Source organism: Sciurus vulgaris (genome assembly GCF_902686455.1).
Source record: "Sciurus vulgaris genome assembly, chromosome: 6".
Taxonomy (NCBI): Eukaryota; Metazoa; Chordata; class Mammalia; order Rodentia; family Sciuridae; genus Sciurus; species Sciurus vulgaris.
The window spans coordinates 158,056,801-158,077,381 of NC_136466.1; the positions used below are offsets into that span (position 1 = coordinate 158,056,801).

At 44.3% G+C, this 20,581-nt stretch overlaps 1 protein-coding gene across 1 annotated transcript in view; it reads left to right on the forward strand.

The window, feature by feature from the left end:
• The first annotated feature begins 19,819 nt into the window (after positions 1-19,819).
• The window catches only part of LOC306663935 (unconventional myosin-X-like), a 108,963-nt gene continuing 108,201 nt past the window's right edge, over positions 19,820-20,581 (forward strand). Inside the window, exon 1 of the mRNA XM_079144590.1 lies at positions 19,820-20,298. Within this exon, the coding sequence (XP_079000716.1) occupies positions 20,278-20,298 (21 nt within the window). The 5' untranslated portion in view covers positions 19,820-20,277. The remainder of the gene's footprint in view (positions 20,299-20,581) is intronic.

The window sequence follows — 20,581 nt, forward strand, 5'->3', positions numbered from 1 at the left end:
AAAAAAACATGTATCTTTCACATCTAACAATATGAATGATTTAGTCTATCATTTTCATTCATTCTTATTTTTATTGAAGAAGGAACATCGTCTGACTTGGGCTTCTCTTCTTCCCTTTTTAGTCCCTTTGTCTGGGGTCCTCTTCCTTGGTATGGATCGGAGAAGGCTGAGACAGTGCTGTGAAAGCCTGTTTCCCCACACTTTCTTCTTATTTTTTGAAGTGCATTCCTTCACAAAACCATGGCCAGCTCCGCCCTTCCTAAAACAACACCCACTGCACTTCAAGCTCTCCCTCCCTCCCCCACTGCCCTAATTGCACATAAAACAACTGCGTGGTAGTATCTGCAAAGATAGTTCTGTGCAGGCAGGCTACACAATTTATGGGGCCCAGTGCAAAATGAAAAACGTGTGACCCCCTTGTTGAAAGGGTAGGGGGAAATTGCCATTAAAAGTACTAAAATGAAAAGTGTTCACCTTTCTTCTTTCTTCTGTGTGCTCTCCCTTGCCTTGTCATGGTGTTATGTGCTCTTTAATGTCCCTGCAAGTAAAGAAAACTTAAAATTTTAAATGACGAGCAGGATTTCTGCCATTCGCCTTCACATTGTGCAAAGCCAATTTTAAATGAAAGTATCAGCACATTTAACCCCGTGGACTCACCAGACTGAACACTTTGTATTTCCTTCTTTGTACGTGCATCCTGTGTATTTTGTTCGAATGAGAACAAGGGAAACACTTACAGAACCCACTCGACCATTTTTACTTTGCTTCTTGATATGCGCACATTTCACTACCACTTTCTGCCTTATCAAGGAGTAAGGAAGAGTCTAAAGGAAAAGAAGCTTTGTACTGTTTGCCTTTCCCTTTCTTTCCATTGTGCATTTTCTGCACAAGTAGTTGGCTGATACAGGGAGGTAAGATGAATAGCAGAGTTCCTTGCTTTTTGTGTTTCTTAAAATGTGAGCAGGTCTCCTTTTAATGAATTGCAGACATGACACCCTTACTTTGTACTCAGTTGGAACCACTCTGAACCCCATGCATCCTGGGTTCACTGAGGCACCATGTATACTGTCCACAAACAAGGGGGAACGTCTATTTATACTTCTTGGGTATATCTCCTCTGCTCACATGGTCCATAGTCCCATCGAATTTCACTTGCAAAACTCAAGTTCAAAGAGAAAACTATGAATATCAAGATGGTGGCAGCAGAGAATTAAACCAAGTATGGGGCCCTTATGAACAGTGTATGTTCAGGTCAAATGCCCAGGAAGCAGCCCTGGATGCTATTATGTTGGCACCTACAGAACACTGAGACCACCACAAATGCACTGTAAAGAGGGAGTAAGGAATAGGACCAAGAACCTGTTGAGTCAGTATCTTTCAGGATCAATTACTTGCATCAGGGACACGAAACTTGCTGTAATCTAGTATGTTGCTCTGCCCCAGGGAATAAAAGAATCCATGAGTGAAATATTTCAGCATCCCAGTAATAAAGAGTAAGCAACCAGTTTGCGGACAAGGATTGGAAATAAATTTGGCTAGGTCAATTTTCATAGTTCACAGGATTCTTTTGAACAGTGACCTGAATGCTTTCAAGAACACTTTCTGGAATCCACAGTGGGTTCACCTACTTTAACATACACATGAATCCCCTGGGTAACCTGCTAAAAGGTAATTTTAAGACGCTCCCAAAGTAGTGTTGCAGGCAAGATGCAATATTGCATGCAACCTACTCATACTAAAAACTATTTACTGTGCATGTGAAGTTCAAGTTTAACTGGACATTCTAAATCTGCAGGAGTTAAATCTGGTAACTCCATCCCTAGTGATTCCCATGCAGATGGGAAGCTTATAAATTTCTAAGTTTTTGTGAAATGGAGCCATTCGCAACTCCCTGAAAGCTTTTAAAGCCCAGAGGTGAGATTTCGACAGCACTGTCTCTGCGAAGATCTGCAAGGCATCATTGTCGCGTACTCCCCACCGCCAGTAACATTGCTCCTCGAAATGCGCCTCTCTTGCTTCTGAGTCTGGCTGGTTTCTTTTCTTCTTCGTTGACTCCTTTTCCACCCTATGAAAGGATGGATGCTGGTTTTGGGGGGCCCATACTCCTCTCCTACAATCTGGAGGCCCCTGAAAACTAATACCTAATTACAATTACAAAATTAGGTCAAAAGTGAGTTATGTAACACGGGTGAAGGCATCGCCACAAATCACACATTACAGAAGCTTGTTATTAATCTATACTTCTGTGTAGTAATGCTTTCCACAATTTGGGGGCTGCAGATTCCTCAATCACCTCCTCAGCTGAGGGCTTTTTGTTTTGTGCTAACATCTTCCACAGAAATAATGGGCTGATAATTCAGTCTCGATGAAGAGGAATTTAATTTTTATTGTTAATGGCATAGGAGAGTTTCTCTACTTCACAAAGACTAAATGGTAACACCATAGAGCATTTTTAGGATTGTTGGCAAATTGAGACAGACTTCATCCAGATTTTTTAGATATGAACAGTCAGATCTGGAAGAATTTTTCAGACTTGCTCTGTTTATTTCAAATCTAGATTTTCTACTTTTGCTTCTGGGTAGCATGGGTCATGGATGCGTCCTGACCTCTGATTACACATCCCTGGGCCTCCTTCCTGACAGAGGAATGCAGCAGGCAGAGCATTCTCTGAAGCGATTCCTACACTCAGACAGCTAGCATTCACTTAAACACAAACAAAATTTCCCAGTACACAAAAATACATCCTATTTGTGATGGCTAACTTTACATGACAACTTGGCTAGGTCACAGAGCCCAGATAATTGATCAAACATTTTTCTGAACATTTCTATGAGGGTGTTTTGGATGAGATTTACATTTAAATAGGTTGCTTTGGTAAAACAGATTGCCTTCCATAATGGGGGTGGGCCTCAACCAAAGAGTGGAAGACCTTAATGGAACAAAGACTGCCTTCCCCTAAACAAGAGGGAATTCTGCAGATGGCCTTGGACTTGTTTCACAATTTTCCCTGACTTTCCAGCCTGCTGGCCAACCCTGAAGATATGGGGCTGAATTTCTCTCTCATACACACACATTCACATGATTCACATGCATAAACATCACACATACATATTTTGTTGGTTCTGTATCTCTGGAAAACTCTTGTACCCTCTAAAGTCCCACTTACTCTAGTCCCCCACTCACTCCGATGCTCCTTAAACATGGGAGTGTTGCAGACAGGACTTCCAGTGGAAAGATGCAGCAGTCTTAAGGCGAATCGATTACAACAAAAACATCTCGTGAAGGATTTACGAAACCATAGGAACACATTACTAAGGCTCCTCACAGTCCCTGAGAGAAACTGGACTAGAGAGAACCCCTCAGGCTTATGTTAAGCAAGCTCCTGTTCAATTTCCTGCTGGTCTCACTTCCAAAGCTGGGGGCTCTTTGCTTCTCCAAGGCCTCCCTTCCTAGTCAGGTCAGGAACTAGACTCTGGTGCCAAATCTCCTTCCCTTTCACCCACTCAAGGTGTCTCTCCACCCACACTCACCTACTCTTCACTAATCTTCGTTCCGCTTTCAACTGGTCCATTCCATCAGCATCCTGACATGGATGGGGTCTCCTTAAAATAGAACTTTTTTTTTTATCTGTCCAGGTACGGACCCATTTTTCTGCTTCTTTATGTAACAAAATTCCTAGCAGGCTTATACTCAATGTCATCCATTCTTCTTCCAGTGTCTCTTATACCCATCTCAATCAGCCAAATAGAGAATAAAAATCCTGGAGGGCCTAACAGGCTTAGAGCTTCAGCACTAGCCATAGATGGCAACTTACCCCTTATTCTATTGAAGTCCCAATTATTTGGGTTTTCTGATTTATGGTGTGTTCATGTATGACTGTTCTTCATCTGTGGGAATCCTCAGGATGTTGGGATGAGGGTGAATTTTCCCTAGATGGTTCATCCCCAGAGGGCTCTACCTACTACAGGTGCTTAAAAAGTAATATTTTCGTTTGGGCTTTCCTGGGACACATGGATAGTGCATTAGCTTGCTAGGACTGCTACAACAAAGTGCCATAGACTGGGTGGCTTAAATAACAGATGCTGATTTTCTAGCAGTTCTGGAGGTTGAAGTTCAAAATCAAGGTGGGGCTGGGTACATAGCTCAGTTGTAGAGCGTATGCTTAGCATGCATGAAACCCTGGGTTCAAGAGAGTGGGGGGGAAAGGAAACAAAGGAACAAAATCAAGGTATGGTGGGGTTGGTTTCTCCTGAGGCCTCTCCTTGGCTTGCAGAAGACCGCAGCTACTGTCTTCAGGTTTCCCCAAAACTCTTCAGTTGAAATTTAATCACCAATGGAATAGTATTAAGAGGTGGGCCTCCAGGAGGTGATTGAGCCATGAAGGCAGAGACCTCACAGGGTCTAGGGAGGGAGTTGGTTCTCTTCCGCTCTTCCACCATAAGAGGACACAGCAGCATTCTTCCCCTCCAGAGGAAGCAGTGCTCAAGGTGCCATCTTGAAAGTAGAGTCTGGGCCCTCACCAGACACCACATGCTGGTGCCTTGATCTTGGACCTCTAACTTCCAGACCTCTGAGAAATGAATTTGTTGTTTATAAATTATAAATGTCATGTTCTGTTATAGTATCACTGAGAGACCATCCACCCTTTGTGTATTTATAAGGTCTTTTCTTTTCTCTGTGTATGCACAGCCCTGTTGTCTCTCTGTATGTTCTAATCTCCTCTCCTTATAAGGACACCATTCATGTTGGATTAGGGCCTACCCTAAGGGCCTCCTTTAACTTAATCACCACTTTAAAGGCCTATCTTCAAATATAGTCACATTCTGTGGGACTGGTGGTTAGAGCTTCAACATATGAATGGGGGGCGCATAATTCAGCCCATAACAGGTAGTATAAGTTTAAACTTTAAACCAGAATAAGAGCTGCTTGTGTTTATGAATTCTCAGGGGAGATTCTATTTTTCAGACCAAATCAAGGCCTAAGCTAACAAGTTTTCATGTCAGTACCTGTGACAAGAGTTGTAAATTTTCAACCTGCTTGCTTCTAAGGGGGTAGGCCTTTGAGGGACCCAATTTTTGCAAGAATCTCAAAGCCTATCTCCCATTTCTCATTGCTGGGGAATCTCTTGCCATTTCAGATCTTGTTCTGACTTCCTTTGGGCCTTTGTGAATTCCCCTGAACTTCTTACGAGCAGATTTATTTAAAAAGACACACACATACACACACACACACACACACACACACACCAACACACAAGCACACACACTTTGGGGGGAAATAACTTATGGAAAAGTTATAAAGTACAGAGATTTCCTTTATTGGATTGACAACCTACAGTATCTTGATACATCTGTCAAAATGAAGAAGACAGTTTTGGTACACTATCATGAATTAACCTCTGAACTTTATTCAGATTTCACTAGCTTTTCTAAAAATGTCCTTTTTGTATTTTATTTTTTTGTTTCAGAATTCTACATAGAATTTCTTTTCTTTGGGACAGGGTGGGGGTAGAAGGTACCAAGGATTGAACTCAGGAGCTCTCAACCACTGAGCCACATCCCCAGCCCTATTTTGTATTTTATTTGGAGACAGGGTCTCACTGAGTTGCTTAGTGCCTTGCTGGCTTGGAACTCGCGATCCTCCTGCCTCAGCCTCCAGAACCACTGGGATTACAGGCGTGGGCCACCTCACCCGGTTCTACATTGCATTTCATTGTTGGGTGCCCTTAGCTTCCTTGGTCTGTGGTGGTTTCTGAGTCTCAGTCCTTCTTCTCGATGACCTTGACAGTTTGAGTACTAGTCAGATATTTGATAGAGTGCCTTCGATTTGGACATATGTAGACGTGCATGAATTTTAAAGGATTCCTATTGTGTGGCACTCAGCATATCCAGGTATATGTGGTGGGAGGGCTAACTGAGCTTAGGGCTGGGAGAAGGAGTCCTGCCCTTTATTCTGCAAGCTACCTGATATGCTGCTCATAAATTCATTCTCCTTGTTAAGTTTGCCAGGGTTGGTTTTTCTTGTTTAATTCAAAGAGCCCCATGACTAATTTGCAGCCCATAATATATTACCCTGTCACTCTTCCCTCAATTCCCTCTCCCCAAATGGTCTTTCCTGGCAACACCAGATTTATCATATTTCCAGCATATTAAAATTCCTTCAAAACCCTTCAGGACTTTCCCTGTTCGCATGATTCTCCTCATTGACTCAAATGCCTGTCCCAAGACCAGGGGAGTATTGATTGCTGGGTGTCGCCTTCTGTTCAAATTTCTCTGTCTGAGGGAGGAAAGCAGAATAAGGGACTCGGTGGGGATGGTGGAGGCAGAAGGCGTCTAAACAAGACTCCACATCTCAAAGTGAAGGCAGTTGAAGAGGCCATAGGATGGTCCCCAATCGAGGCAAGTGGCCAGGGTCAAAGGGAGAAGCCAAGGAGAAGGGACTCCCTTCTCCAGCCCCTTGGTCTCCAGCCCCGGTGAATGCTGTGCCAGCTGTGAGGACACAGCACAGCTGCTTCACCAGGCTGGAGGGCTGGCTCAACACGCCCTGTCCCGAGGCACGAGAAAGCAATGGACAGAAAGAAACGGGTACTAAAAAAATTAGACGGGAGTAACACTTGTGAACACCCACTCTCTTATTTAATCCTCCTTACCCATCTGGTTGACTTCCTTACCTATCTTATTTAATCCTCAAGACCCTGACACATGGGTGGCTATTCCCAGCTTCACATTAAACAGGTGGCCAAGGACTCAGCTGCACAGATGTGAAGCTGATTTTTGAACCCGGTTCTGTCTGACGCTGAGATACATGTCCTTTCCAGGGTACACAGGACAGAAAGAAGAGCATAGTCTTCAGCAACAGTAAGATCTTGAGTAATTACTTGAACTCTGAGCCTGGCTTTCTTGTGTCTGAAATGGGTACAGTGAAACGCCCTTCACTGGGTTGACACAAGCATTAAATCATATAAGGCGAGAGAAGCACCTGGTGGCCAGGGCAGCACCAACACTTGTCGATACATCTTACCCCTAGTAGTAGTAGTAGTAGTAGTTAGGAGGAGTAGTAGTAGTTAGTAGTAGTAGTAGTGGTGGTACTGTGCTATTAGGCTAGGGCAACATTAGCCTTCAAGTATTTACTTAGTGAGACCCTCACTCTTCATCATCTTATGCAATGGTGACAGGCAGCCTTTTGGGTACTGGAGATACAATAGGGAATAAAATAGACCCAACCTACCACTCTCCGTGACTTTCTATAGGGGAAGGTAGACAGTAAACTTGCGAACGTAGTAAACAAGTTACCAGGGATCAGCAAGTCTTCTCTGACAGGGAAAGACTGTAAGTATTCTGTCTTTTCAGGCCATATGGTCTCTGTCGTGCTACTGTGCGCAACTCTGCCATTGTAACACACAAGCAGTCTTGGACAACATGCAAGCTAATGCAGGTGGCTTGTTTCAATAAAACCTCATTTCAGTGCCAGAATTGTGCTAGATTTGGCCCATGGGTTGCAGTTTATTGACCCCTGACACAATCAGAGAACAGAACATAATTTCAGTGATCATGAATGTTCTGAGGAAAATCAGTTGGGAAACTGATGTAGGCTAGTGGGTCAGTGCAGGACAGATGGGCTGGTTGGATAACACCTGAGCTAAGCCCTCAGTGAGGAGACAAGACAGGTGAACAGAGGGGAGTGGAGGGTGAGGAAGTACAGGAAACACAAGGGCAAATGCCCTGGGGCAGGCACTATAGGACTTTTGTGCTTCACACAGAGCAGGCAGAGTGGTTGTGGGTAGAAAATGGAGGGATAGAGAGAGAGAAGGCTGGTCCTGCAGTACTTTATCAGCCTCAAAAGGAGCTGGTAGGGGCTGTGGCTGTGGCTCAGTGGCAGAGTGCTTGCCTAGCACATGTGAGGCACTGGGTTTGATCCTTAGCGCCACATACAAAAATAAGCAAATAAAATAAAGGCATGGTGTCCATCTACAACTACAATTTTTTTTAAAGGAGCTGATATTGGTGCTAAATGTAAAAAAAAAAAAGAAGAAGAAGAAGTCCATTGGAGGGTTGTTGAGTCGCCTTGAGAAGATGGCTCTTGGGGCTGTGGAGCAGAGAAAGCGTTGGTGACCCAGAGAGGAGAGTCAGGAGGGTCAGGGAAGAAAGGGCAAGAAGGCAGTGGAGACGCCCAGGACAGAGGATGACCAGGAGGTCCACGGGTGGTAGCTGGGGGGACAGCACGCCTTAATCACAAGGCTTAAAGACGAGGCTGTTAGGACATGGCGTTCGTGGGTCAGAATGTTCGAGAAGGAAAGATGAAGATGCCAGAGAGAGGAAGGTGATGGGGGTGAGGAAATGCAGGACCCAGAGGGAATGTCGAGGAGGAGAAGGTGCCTGGAGGGAGCAGAAAGCAGAGCAGGTACGGTGGTGGTGCTGGGGGAGGGACCACCTCTGGCTGCTCTGGCTGCTCGGGAGCTCAGGCAAGCGCAGGCTGTCTTACCTCAGCGTCTTCCCATCTGCGTGTGAGCGGGTGGTCCTGAAGCACTGTGGACGAGATTCTCCCCCAATCCTCTCACCCAATGGTTTGTAGTTGCCAAAATCCTCCTCTTTCCCCCTCCCTTATCTACTCCCTTGAAGTTGCAATACGCTGGCTTTCAAGATAAAAACCAGCTCACCTGTACATTTATCAGCGCAGCTATGCAAGCCAACTTATCTTGTTTGACTAAAAAGCCGAGATCATGTAAGGCCTCCAATTAGAAAATCCTTATCCATCCTACTCTCCATCTCAAAATCTCCTCTCTTCCGATCTCTTTGGAGCTCTACATCTTCTTTATCTTCCTCCTGCATTCCAAAAATGACCCTTACCTCTCTTCTTAAGGCTCAAGTTAATCTCTCCTCCTGTCATGGTTTGATTACAACTGCCAGTCACAGAGATTCTCCTCCCTCTGATGCCCATAATCTTTTACCTTCTGTAGGAATTCCCTCAAGTTTCTTTTCAAGATGTGTGTGTGTGCGTGTGTGTGTGTGTGTGTGTGTCAGAGGGAGAGAGACAGAGATCTCAACTAGATGATAAATTTTGCAATGCACTACTTTATCCTTTGCCACACACAATAAACACAGTCACTTAGGAAGTAGTAGATATAAACAGTGGTATGCTCTCACCAACTCACGAGAGAAGATTGTTAAATGTCAGGGAATTTGTGAGCTATAAACATAACCATTATTAAGTTACAGAAACTTATAATTAAATAATTTTGTTAAAACCAAAGACAGTGTGCAAACATTCAAAGTTCATTGTTTCCAAATTATTATGGTACACTTTACCATCATCCCTGCACTTGTAGTTATTCTGTCTATTGAATCCATTTTGGCAAAAATGCTAAATAATAATGGGCTAACTATGCACATCTTCCCAACTCCATGTTTAGTAAATGGTGTTGGAATCTTGGTTTCAAATGTGGTGAGCATATTTACACAGGACTCAGTAAATGTTATCAGGGCTCTCCTCCCTGGTTACCAAACATTTACCAGCATACTACTAGTTGTAAACTAACTTAATGGACATTTTATCAAGTTTTTCAGATTCATCTTCACTAGCTCCATATGACACTTTCTGCCCTAACACTCTGAACTTGGTATTTGTATTAGTCTATTTTCCATTTATATAACAATATACCTGAGGTTGGATGCTTTATAAAGAAAATAAGTCTATTCAGCTCATAATTTTGGAGTCTGAAAGTCCAAACATGGTGCAAGCTCTGCTTGGCTGTGTCACATGTTAGCAAGTGGCATAAGGGCAGCAGTGTGGCAAAAGATCACATGGTGAGACAGGATATCAGAGAGTTCAGAGGGGCCAGTCTTGCTCTTTTTAACAATCCACTGGTGAGGCCTAACCAGGGTTCCACAAAACTACCTTAATCCCTTCCAAGGACAGCACGGTTATGACCTAATTACCTTGCACTAAGTTCCACTTCTTAAAAGTTTTCTCTTAATATTAGCATGCTGGGGACCAAGCTCCAGCCACATGAACCCTGGGGGGACAAATCACATCTAAAACAACAGTGCTTTTTGCTAAAATGCTTTTTACTCCTCTGGCCCTTCCCACATGGCCTTTGGCTAGAATGTGCATTCCTCTCTTCTGCATCTGATGGGCTCCTACTCAACCACCTAGTACTGGTTCAAGGGCAGCTTTCTTTGGGAATCTTTCCCTACTCCCTGTATTAGTGGTAGGGCAGCCATAGGAAGTACCCCAGGCTGGGTGGCTTCAACAACGGACATTTATTTTCTCAAAGTTCTTGAGAGTGGGAGTCCAAGAGACGGTTTGGTTTCCCTAAGGCCTTTCTCCTTGGCTTGCAGATGGCCTCTCTCCTCCTCGCTGAGTCCTCACATGGTCTATCTTGGGTATGTTTCTGCATCCTGGTGTTTCTTTGCATGTTCAAATGTCTTCTTATAAATGCACCAATCAGACTGGATCAGGGCCTACCCGAATGGCCTCATTTTAATCTATCTGCAAGTACAGTCACAATTTGACATTCTGGGAGTCAGGCTTCAATAAATAAATTTCAAGGGACACAATGTAGCCTATAACATGTCACTGGGCATCACTTTTTATATCACTTATAACTGTGCATACCTTTTTTCTTCCAGTGCTACAGATTGAACCCACCTGCTTGCTAGGCAAGCTTTCTGCCCAGAACCCCCCATCCTGCCCCAGGGCCTTTTTTGAGACAGGGTCTTGCTAAATTGCTTAGGCAATTTAGATTTAGATCCTCCTCTCTCAATCTCCCGAGTAGCAGGGATTACAGGTGGCAATCACCGTGTTCCCCTTGAAAACACTTTTATTACAGAGATATCCATAATTGTTTTGAGATGATCTTTTTGCGTATCTCTGTGCAACTGATCTGCTGATTTCCTTAATGGTAAAGACCCCATCTTATTCTTGCAATGCCTGACGTCATAGACACAAAATAGACATTCTCTTAAAGCAACAGAGAGGAAGGAAGAATAAATGAATAAAGTAGTGCTCTGGTGGAGGAAATGTATATTTCATTTCTCAAAATAACAATGCTTTCAGGACGTTTATAGGTATCACTAAAATGATCAGAGATATAGAAAAGGGTCAAGAACAATTTTCAGCTGCTCTTACCTCCACCATCTGTAGATACCATCTGTTCACCATTTTTAGTTCTTTTGTTCAAAGCTCTCTACATAATTAATTTTATTTTAAAGGAAGGAACAGTCAGTTGTTCCCTAGTATCTATTATTTCCCTCTTTTAAGTAATAAGTTTTAGCTGGGTAAGAAATAAATAAATGAAACAGAATCAATATTTCATTTCCTGGTGTTCCTGGCAGCTGGTGACCAAGTTTGGTCAGTACAACACAAGCAGACACGACAACTTCTAGGAATCTTCCCTGAGAGACCACAAGCATGCCTTTGTGTCCTCTCTCATCAACTCTGCTACCTCCTGCTGCCCCAGGGAACAGAGATGAGGCCGAGAGCCACATGAAGCAGGGTGGAGCTATATTCCTGAGGACCTTCCAGAACCTTTCAGCTCTCTAGGTCTTTGTGACAGACAGAAAAACAAACAGGTCTGCTTTCAGCCATTGCTTGCTTGTTTGTTAAATTCTACAAAATACAGACAAAACATGTCATTTTGTAGATTTTATTATTTGTTTCTCTACATCAATAAACATAGAAGCACTTTATCTTCCCCCCAACCCCACCCCAGAACTAGAACTTGAAGTCAGGGCCTTGCTCACTGAGCTATATCCCCAGTCCTTTTTTAAAAATAGCATTTTGACCAGTGGCTCAGGAGGTTGAGGCAAGAGGATCACAAGTTCAAAGATAGCCTTTGCAATTTAGCAGGGCCCTAGGCAAATTAGCAAGACCTTGTCTCTAAATAAAAAATTTAAAAAAGGGCTAGGGATGTGGCTCAGGAGCTAAGCGTTTATGGTTCAATCCCTGGTACCAAAAAAAAAAAAAAGAAAGAAAGAAAAAAATTGTATTTCAAGACAGGGTCAAATAATTGAAGCTAAGTTTCCCAGGCTGGCCTTAAACTAGTAATTCTCCTGCCTCAGCCTCTGAGTAGCTGGGATCACAAGTGTGGACCAGCATACCTGGCTACTCTATTATTTTGGCTTTCACAGAGTATGGATTAAAAATAGCACAAAGGAAAACAATCTAGCAGTTTCTTGAAAAGTTAAGAATAAAATTAACACATGATTCAGTAACTCTATTCCTAGGCATTTAACCAAGAAAAACCTGAAAAACAAGTTTGTCAATATTTATAGCAGCACTATTCACAATAGCCCCAAAGTGGAAACAAACCAAATAGCCATCAACTGATGAATGTGTTAAAAAGAATGTGGTATGTCCATACAATGAAATATTATTCAACCATAAAAAGAATGAAGTATTGATACACACTGAACACGGATGAACCTTGAAAACATGCAAGTCAAAGAAGCCAGTCACAAAATATCACCTATTGCATGATTTCATTGACATGAAATATCCAGAACAGACAAAGTCACAGAGACAGAAAGCAAATTACTGACTGCAGAGAGTGGGGGTGATGGGTATTGGAGTAGTGGGCATGGGTTTCCTTTTGAGGTGACACTTGCACAACATCGTGAACGTATTCAATGCCACTGAGTCATGCACTTTAGAATGGCAAATTCGGTCACAGATTCTTGGAACTCTTTCCAAAAACAGACTCTGGAATCTAGGCTGGCCAGAAGCAATAGGATGTGCCTTCCACACAAATTCTCAAAAAGTCTTTCGGTTTCTGCTCTTACCATGGTGGAGTCTTGAGACCACCACTGTGTGAAGCAAGACCAGGAGAAGAGAGTGAACCAGCAGTCCCAGGTGGCCCAGCTGCAACATGCAGGGCCACCTGACTGCAGATGCCCCAGAGCATCCAGGTGACAGCCACAGGGGTCATCCCAGTCCAGACACAGAATGCAAGGACCAAGTCATTGCTGTGTTAAGCCACTCAGTTTTAGGTGGCTTGATGCACAGAAACAGGGAACCACCACAAACAGTATGCTGTGTACATCTTTGCCAGAGTTTACTTTACCAGTCTCCTGAAAACACTCTGGTGTATCCAGGTCTTTAAATACCCTCAACAACTCTACTCTGGACAGTTCTAGGTAAACAACTTTGTGTGCCTACTATCTGATATTTTTGCCCTAATGTTCTCAATCACGGCACATTTGCATTTAATGGAAGCTCTAGGAAAACAATTCCAATCACATTCTTAACTAGTTAGAAAGGCAAAATCAAGGGTGATATCAAGTGATTTGAGGTGGAGAAAACAAGACCTTTCCAGATTGCTAAGAAGAGTTTGTCTAAAAATTATCCTGTGCTGTATCCAGTAATCATAACCTGGAGTTTCTCACAGGAAAGGCCAGCTTTGTGTTATTTTATTGTACTGATCTTCAAGGCTAGAGGTGTATGTGTGTGTATGTATGTGTGAGCATATATACATATGTGTATATATATATCATATATAAAATTATAGAGGTTCATGAGTTTTGTAACATTAACATTTTGATCAAATCATATACAAAAATTCTCTAATTATTATATATTATATAATTATACATAAATTAAATTATATGATTTAAAATATATCATAGAAGTCATGGGTCTCTGATTTCTCACATGACTCATTGACTCTGTCAGGGCCTGTGCCACAAAAACTGATGTTCTATGGTTTGTTTTCTAGATTATGCCTTGAGTGTGTCTATCAATCAGTAGAATTGAAGTCACATGTTTGGAGCAGGAGAGATTGCAAATTCCCATTGGGTTGGAGGGATTTGCAATGTGGGGATTCTGGAAGCATGTAGATGAGATCACCAAAAGGTTTAGAGCATGTCTGAAGGACATGTATACTCTCATCAATTATCCCATTAACAAATGTAGGGAAAGACGAAGAAGGCTTAGCTTGGGAGTGTGAAGTGTGAACAGCTGGGGAAAATTCAAAAGGGGGTGGAAATGTGGGTCTTTAAAGGTTAGCTGTGGGTTTGGGGATCATTTATGAAGAGATGGCGGCTGAAGGACTGAGGGTTAGTGGTGCAGATCTAAGAATGGGGGAGAGAAGACACACTGGGGATTCAGCCCATTTGGGAGGAGGTAGGAAGAAAATGAGCCTACAAGAGAGACAGAGAGGAACTGGGACATAGTCAGGGTACAGAGCCTGCCTAGCATGCATAAGGTCCTCCCTGGGTTTGAAACTCCACCTCCCCCACAAAAAAGAACAGGAAAGGCGGGGGGCAGGGTTGATCAAGAAGAGAGAACAGACAAATGTACTGTTTTAAAAGTTGAGAAGGACTGGGTACATGACTAGTGGAGCCCAGGACCAACTGAGAAATAGGGCTATTTGTTCAAAAATTATCAAGAACCTTTTTGATTGCAGCAACAGAGCTCAGGGCTCTGTGCAACTTAACCATACAGGTCGCACACCTATGAAACTGTCCCTGAAACTAAGGAAATTTCAAAAAATAGTTGCTTGCTTGGGGGATGAAGGGTAGAAGTGAAAAGTGAGGACTGGGTTGCCTGCTTTGTGTGGTGTAATGGAATACTCGAGGCTGGGCAATGCACGAAGAAAAGAGATGTATTTGGCTCACAGTCTGATAACTAGAAAGTTCAGTATGGTGCTGGGTTCTGGTGAGAGTCTCCTGGCTGCCTCACAACATGGTAGAGAAGCAACAGGGGAAGCAGACCAGTGCAAAAGAGGCCTTGCATGTGGGTGGTCTCACTTACACCAACCTGCTCTTAAGGCCCCACTTCCAGAGACAGGCGTCAGTCCCTTTTAAGAGTGCTCCCCCCACCATGACCCACTTCCTTCAACCACATCCCACCTGCCTCCAGTTACCACTCAGTTAATCCCATCCGGGAATCATTCACCAATTAGGTGAAGGCTATGACCCAAACATTTCTCCTCCAAACCTTCTTGCCTCATCTCACACGTGAGCTTTTGGGGACCACCTTACATCCAAACCATAACAGCTTCTCTTATTTTTTTACACCATCACATTAGGGACCAAGTCTCCAGCTTGGACAAACACAATCCTGAAGAGAGCGGAGACCTGAAGACACAGAGAAATCAGGACAGAGCGGGAGATGTCAAGTGTAGCTCCAAGTGGGTTTACGGGGTAGTCATGGAGGTTTTCAGGCTTTCGAAGATTTTTTTTTTTTTACTATTTTTCATAGTGAACAGGGGCAGGACTGTTTTTGTCAGCTTTTTTGCTGCTGTGACTAAACAAACTGACAAGAACAATTGTAGAGGAGGAAAAGTTTATTTGGGGGCTCATGGTTTCAGTCCATAGGAGGCTGGCTCCATGCCCAGGGTAAGGCAGAACATCATGGTGGAAGAGTGTGGTAGAGTGAAGCAGCTCACATGATGATCAGAAGATACAAGTATATACCCCAGCTGGGCGCAGCGGCGCATGCCTGTAATCCCATTGGCTTAGGAGGCTGAGGCAGGAGGATCGTGAATTCAAAGCCAGCCTCAGTAAAAGCAAGACGCTAAGCAACTCAGTGAGACATCCCTAAATAAAATACAAAATAGGACTGGGGATGTGGCTCAGTGGCCGAGTGCCCCTGAGTTCAATCCCCAAAATCAAAAACCAACAAACAAATATATACCCAAAAGGTACACCCCCAATGACCCACTTCCTCCAGTCACACCCTACTACCTGCAGTTATCACCCAGTTAACCCCATCAGGTGATTAATTCACTGATTGGATTAAGACTCTCATAACACAATCATTTTTCCTCTAAACCTTCTTGCATTGTCTCACACATGAGTTTTTGGAGGACACCTCACATCTAAACCACAACAAGGACCAAGCATGGACATGGATTGATTTATATAAACAACACTCATGTTTGTGTGGGATATCACTTTAGAAAACATTCTTACAGTTTGAAGTGACAGGGGTTTAGTTAGAATTCACTATCCATTGATGCTAATGAGGTCTATTACACGCTGCCCCTAGTTTGTATTATCTAGAAAAATGAGTGCTGTCAAAAAGAGTTTTTTAGCCAGGTGCAATGGTACACACCTGTAATCCCAGCGGATCCAGAGGCTAAGGCAGGAAGATCGAGAGTTCAAAGTCAGCCTCAGCAACTTACAAGATCCTAAGCAACTCATGGAAACCCTGTCTCTAAATAAAATATAAAAAGGGCTGGAGATGTGGCTCCATAATTAAGCACCCCTGGTTTTCAATCCCTGGTACCAAAAAAAAAAAAAAAAAAAAAAAAAAGAGTTCTTTGAGTGTCTTATCCTCATTTTATTTCTTTTTTTCTTCTGCACTTGATTAATTTTATTGCATTGTGAGACATTTCAGGTACTTCCCCCCACCCTCAAAAATGTATTCTTCCTATAAAAATAATTCATAATTGTTTTCAATTTCACAGGAAAAACATTCCCTTGAGAATTTTTGAATGGTGAGTTTTGTTAAGGAAACACTCGCTCAAAAATTTAAAGAACATTTGAAAATTTCCCTTAATTTGTGTTCGTTTAAAAAGACAAATACCTTTGAATTTTTCAACGTCTAAGACTGTAAGCAAGCAGAAAGGATGAACTGCAGTTTAGTCAAGCACAAAAGGAGTTTAGAACTGTGTCAGTTATTAACTTCTAATTTGTGTGAAAGAACCTTGCAGAACTTTCCCTTTCTGTAACTAGTAATTAAACCATTACTCTGGAGCAATTAAGTGCTGAGTATTTAATAAAAATAAAGATAATGGAACTGACTCTACGCCTGCACACAGATTTAGGGCCAACAGCAGAAGCATCAACAACAACAAAGCAACTTAATTTGAAAGCACAGAGGAAATTAAGACAACACATCTCAATGGAAAACAAATAAGCCGGGCAGAGCAAGGAAGGTTGTATTACTTAAAAGACTTACATCACTCTCCCTTAGAGTGGGGAAATAGTCCAATCCAGTGTAAAATAAAATTTTGTCAGTCTTCAATTGATGCCATTAAACAAGAGAACTTGAGCTTTTTGAGGTGTTTTATTTTGAAAGCATTACACACCATTAGCTTGGGATCTTTGAAAACAAGTAGGATAGTTAGAAGAAACCAACCCGTTCTGACATTAAGGTTCTGGTACCTTGGTCTCAGAGTGCAGTGCTTATAATTAGCCCTCTGAGCCTAAATGGCTTTGTCCAAACAGGAAAACTGTTCCCTGCACAGAATCAGCTCCCAAAAGATGATAGCAAGCATGGATATTCTTAGATACCTATTGATTTAAAATGTCTTCTCTTCTCTGTCCCATCATGTCAAAAAACCTTGCAAATTGAACACAGTTTTTTCAAACAACTGTTCTTATCCCAAATATGTGGGGGGGGGGGGGCGGCGGGGGTTAGATACCCTATTTAGAATGCTTAAAATAATATGCACTTTGTGTTTGTTTTGCAAACAGAGACTTAGTGCTGCAGTTTATCTTAACACCTTTTTGAGAATGTGCATGCATGCAGACAATCTGATGGATTCTGATAACTTATAGCAGTGATTCTCTAACTCTGGGCTACCGGTACTACTTATTAAAATTCAGATTTCTAGGATCCCAACCTGCTTCAGGGATTGAGTCAGTGTTTGTTTTTGTTTTAATTTGTTTTTAACAACTTCTCCCAGGGGATTTTGATAAGACAGTCTAGAATCACAATTGTAAAACTGATGTGAACTTTTTAAGGAAATAAAATGATTCCGTAAAGTTGAACTTCATCTACTGGTTATGGCTCATAATTCTTTGTATGAGTCAAGTTGGGGCAATTATTATCCATATTTTCTTATTGACAAGAAAGTGATTTTTAAAAATCAAACTTTTTTAAAAAAAGATTTTTAGGTTTACAGAAAAATGTGGGTGCCCATATAACCCTTCACCGCCCACCACCATTATTAACATGTTGCATTAGTGTGGTACATTTATTACAAACGAAGAGCCTTTATGGGTTTGGAGAGTGATTTGAAAGCTTACCTAATATACCAGTGACTGGGCTGAGGCTGAGCACAAAGCCACATCCACTGGAACAAGCTCCTAGCAATTTCTTTTGCAAGAGATGGTGTGTGTAGATTAACACCATAAAGACTGTAATTGTTCTGCTCCAGTATCTGAACACAATTAAGTACAGGACTCATTTGACTAAGCACTTTAGTTGGTGTTGGGATGGTTGATATTTATCCTGACTCCATCTTAACTTCCCTTCAACCTTGAACACAACTTTTACTGGCTTAGAGCCCTAAGTGTGTAAGCCTGTGGAACAGAACAATGGCATAGCCCAATATCACTAGTTCAGACCTTGACTTTTTCCAAAGGGTAGTGGGTGGAAATAATGATATTAATGCTAAAGAAGTGCTCTGAGATTAAGTTACAAAGATGCTTGAATTTCCAAACAAGGATTTGAAATGATTGTTTCAGTCATTCTTTCATTCTTTCTCTGAAACAGGCTTACAAAGATGCTTGAATTTCCAAACAAGGATTTGAAATGATTGTTTCAGTCATTCTTTCATTCTTTCTCTGAAACAGGCTGGGAACGCAAATTTTAAAGCACTGTTCTTCCCTTGAGGAGCTGCTATTCTCCCAAATGTAGGTGGTTAGGACTTTAAGGAAGTCATGAGACTTACAATATCAAACGGTCCTTCAGTCCCAGGAATAAACCTCAAAGGAGCAGGCACCTAACCTGATGGGTAGGTGTAGCTTGAGGTGGGGTAAGGGGAGCGAGACTCTCAGAAGGTTGCGCCCGGAAGATACCTTTTAAGTTGTTTTAAAGGTTGAGCAGCAGTTGGCAGGTCCCCTGGAAAGAACTTCTCAAACCATTTGTGGTGAAGGACCAGTCATTTGGTTCCCAATCTGCCAACTGCCAATATGCTGTGCCAGGTGTGACTCACAAGTAAGTCCGACAACACCCAACTGGTGGGTTCAAAAGTCTATCCATAATGTGGTTGGATGTAGTGGCACTGTTAAATTGCTACAAACGTTTCTAAACCTTGACTTCCAATTTCTCTAGTTGTTGAAAATCTCTCTCCGCTCTGGACCAAGCTGCACCCTTCCAGGGGCAACTGGAAGCCTGTTAAGAAAGCAGATTGTCGGGGGTCATCCTGCAGAAACTCACTCTCCGCATTAACAAGATCTTCAGGTGACTCTTGGGCACACTAAAGTTTGAGGAACTGTTCTAGAGGAAACCAGGGCTCCGTTTCAGTTGTTACTTGAGCATTCCATGTTTCCTTTAGGTCCTGAAAAAGGGTTTCATTTTAAAGATACTATTGGGCACGTCCCCTTTCAGTTTACAAAGCTACATTTCCCCGCAATTATGAAAACGACTTTTAACCCGACTGCAGGAGAGAAACTCAACGCGCGAAGGCAGCTTCCAGAAACTCTGCTCAGCCTCGGTTTTCCGCTTTGATCTGGCGCAGCTCGGCCAACCGCGCTTCCTACCCCGGGATAGCCCAACGCGGAGCTGCATTAATGAGATCGGAGTTGAGCGCGTTCCAGGGTCCGCTAACATCAAAGGCAGTGAGGACCCTGCCCTACCTCCCATGACTATTTAGTCTCTATCACTAAAGCGAGGAGTCAAGTCCCCGCCGAAGCCTGGATGGGCGGGGCGGGAGGACCACCGGTGCCTGCGGACCCAGGCACCTCCCAGCTCCCACGCGGGCGGCGCGCAGTGGGCGGGGCCTGGGTGGGAGGGGGAAGAGCCGTCCGTGGCGGGCCGAGGGCTGAGCCCAGGGGGGCGGGGCCGGGGCGGGGCTCGGCTCCCGGCGGGGCGGGGCGGGGCGCGCGGTGGGCGGGGCGCGCGGTGCCTGCGAGGCTCCGGCGGGCGTGAGCCGGCTGAGCCGCGGCGCCGGACTGCTCACCGCGGCGGCTGGTGCGGGCAGAGCCACTCGGGCGCGCTTTGTGGCCGGCTGTCCCGCTGCGCGCCCGGAGCGCCCGCGGCGGAGCGCACAGGGAGGGGGCGCGCTCGCCAGCCCCCGCCGCCTCCCCCTGCCCGGGGGAGGAATGTGCCACCAGCTGTTCTCCGGCCGGGAGCGCTTAGCCCAGAAGTGAGGAACTTGGAGCAAGAAGAGACAAAGGCTGCAGTTGGGACGGATGCGGTAGAGACTTGGGTTGGGCAAACAAAAGGTGAGAGAGACGCGCAGGGGATCGGGCGATGGCCGCGGGGGCGCCCCGCGCGCTGGAGTCGCCGGGGGCCGCGCCGTGACACGACGGCGTCCCGGACCTGCCGCCGCGCTGACTTCCGCGACCGCGCGCCGGACTCGGCGAGCCGGGGAGCGCCGGAACAATGGACAACTTCTTCCCCGAGGTGAGTGGCCGCGGCCGCCGCCAGACCTGGCAGCCCCGCGGAGGCGCCCAGGCGCAGGTCTGCGCTCGGCGCGGCACGCGGCGCCTTCTCGGTCCCGGGAGGGCAACTTTCGGGAGCCGCCCGGAGTCTCCCACCCCCTCAATGGCCGGAGCCTGCGATGAGTAAGCCCGGGCAGGTTGTGTTTTGTCCCGCTCCCGGTGTGTCCGGGATGTGGCCAAGGTGCGTGGCCCTGTGCGTGGGCGGCTGGCTCCCCGGGTGTCCCGCTGCACCCGTGCCAGGTGAG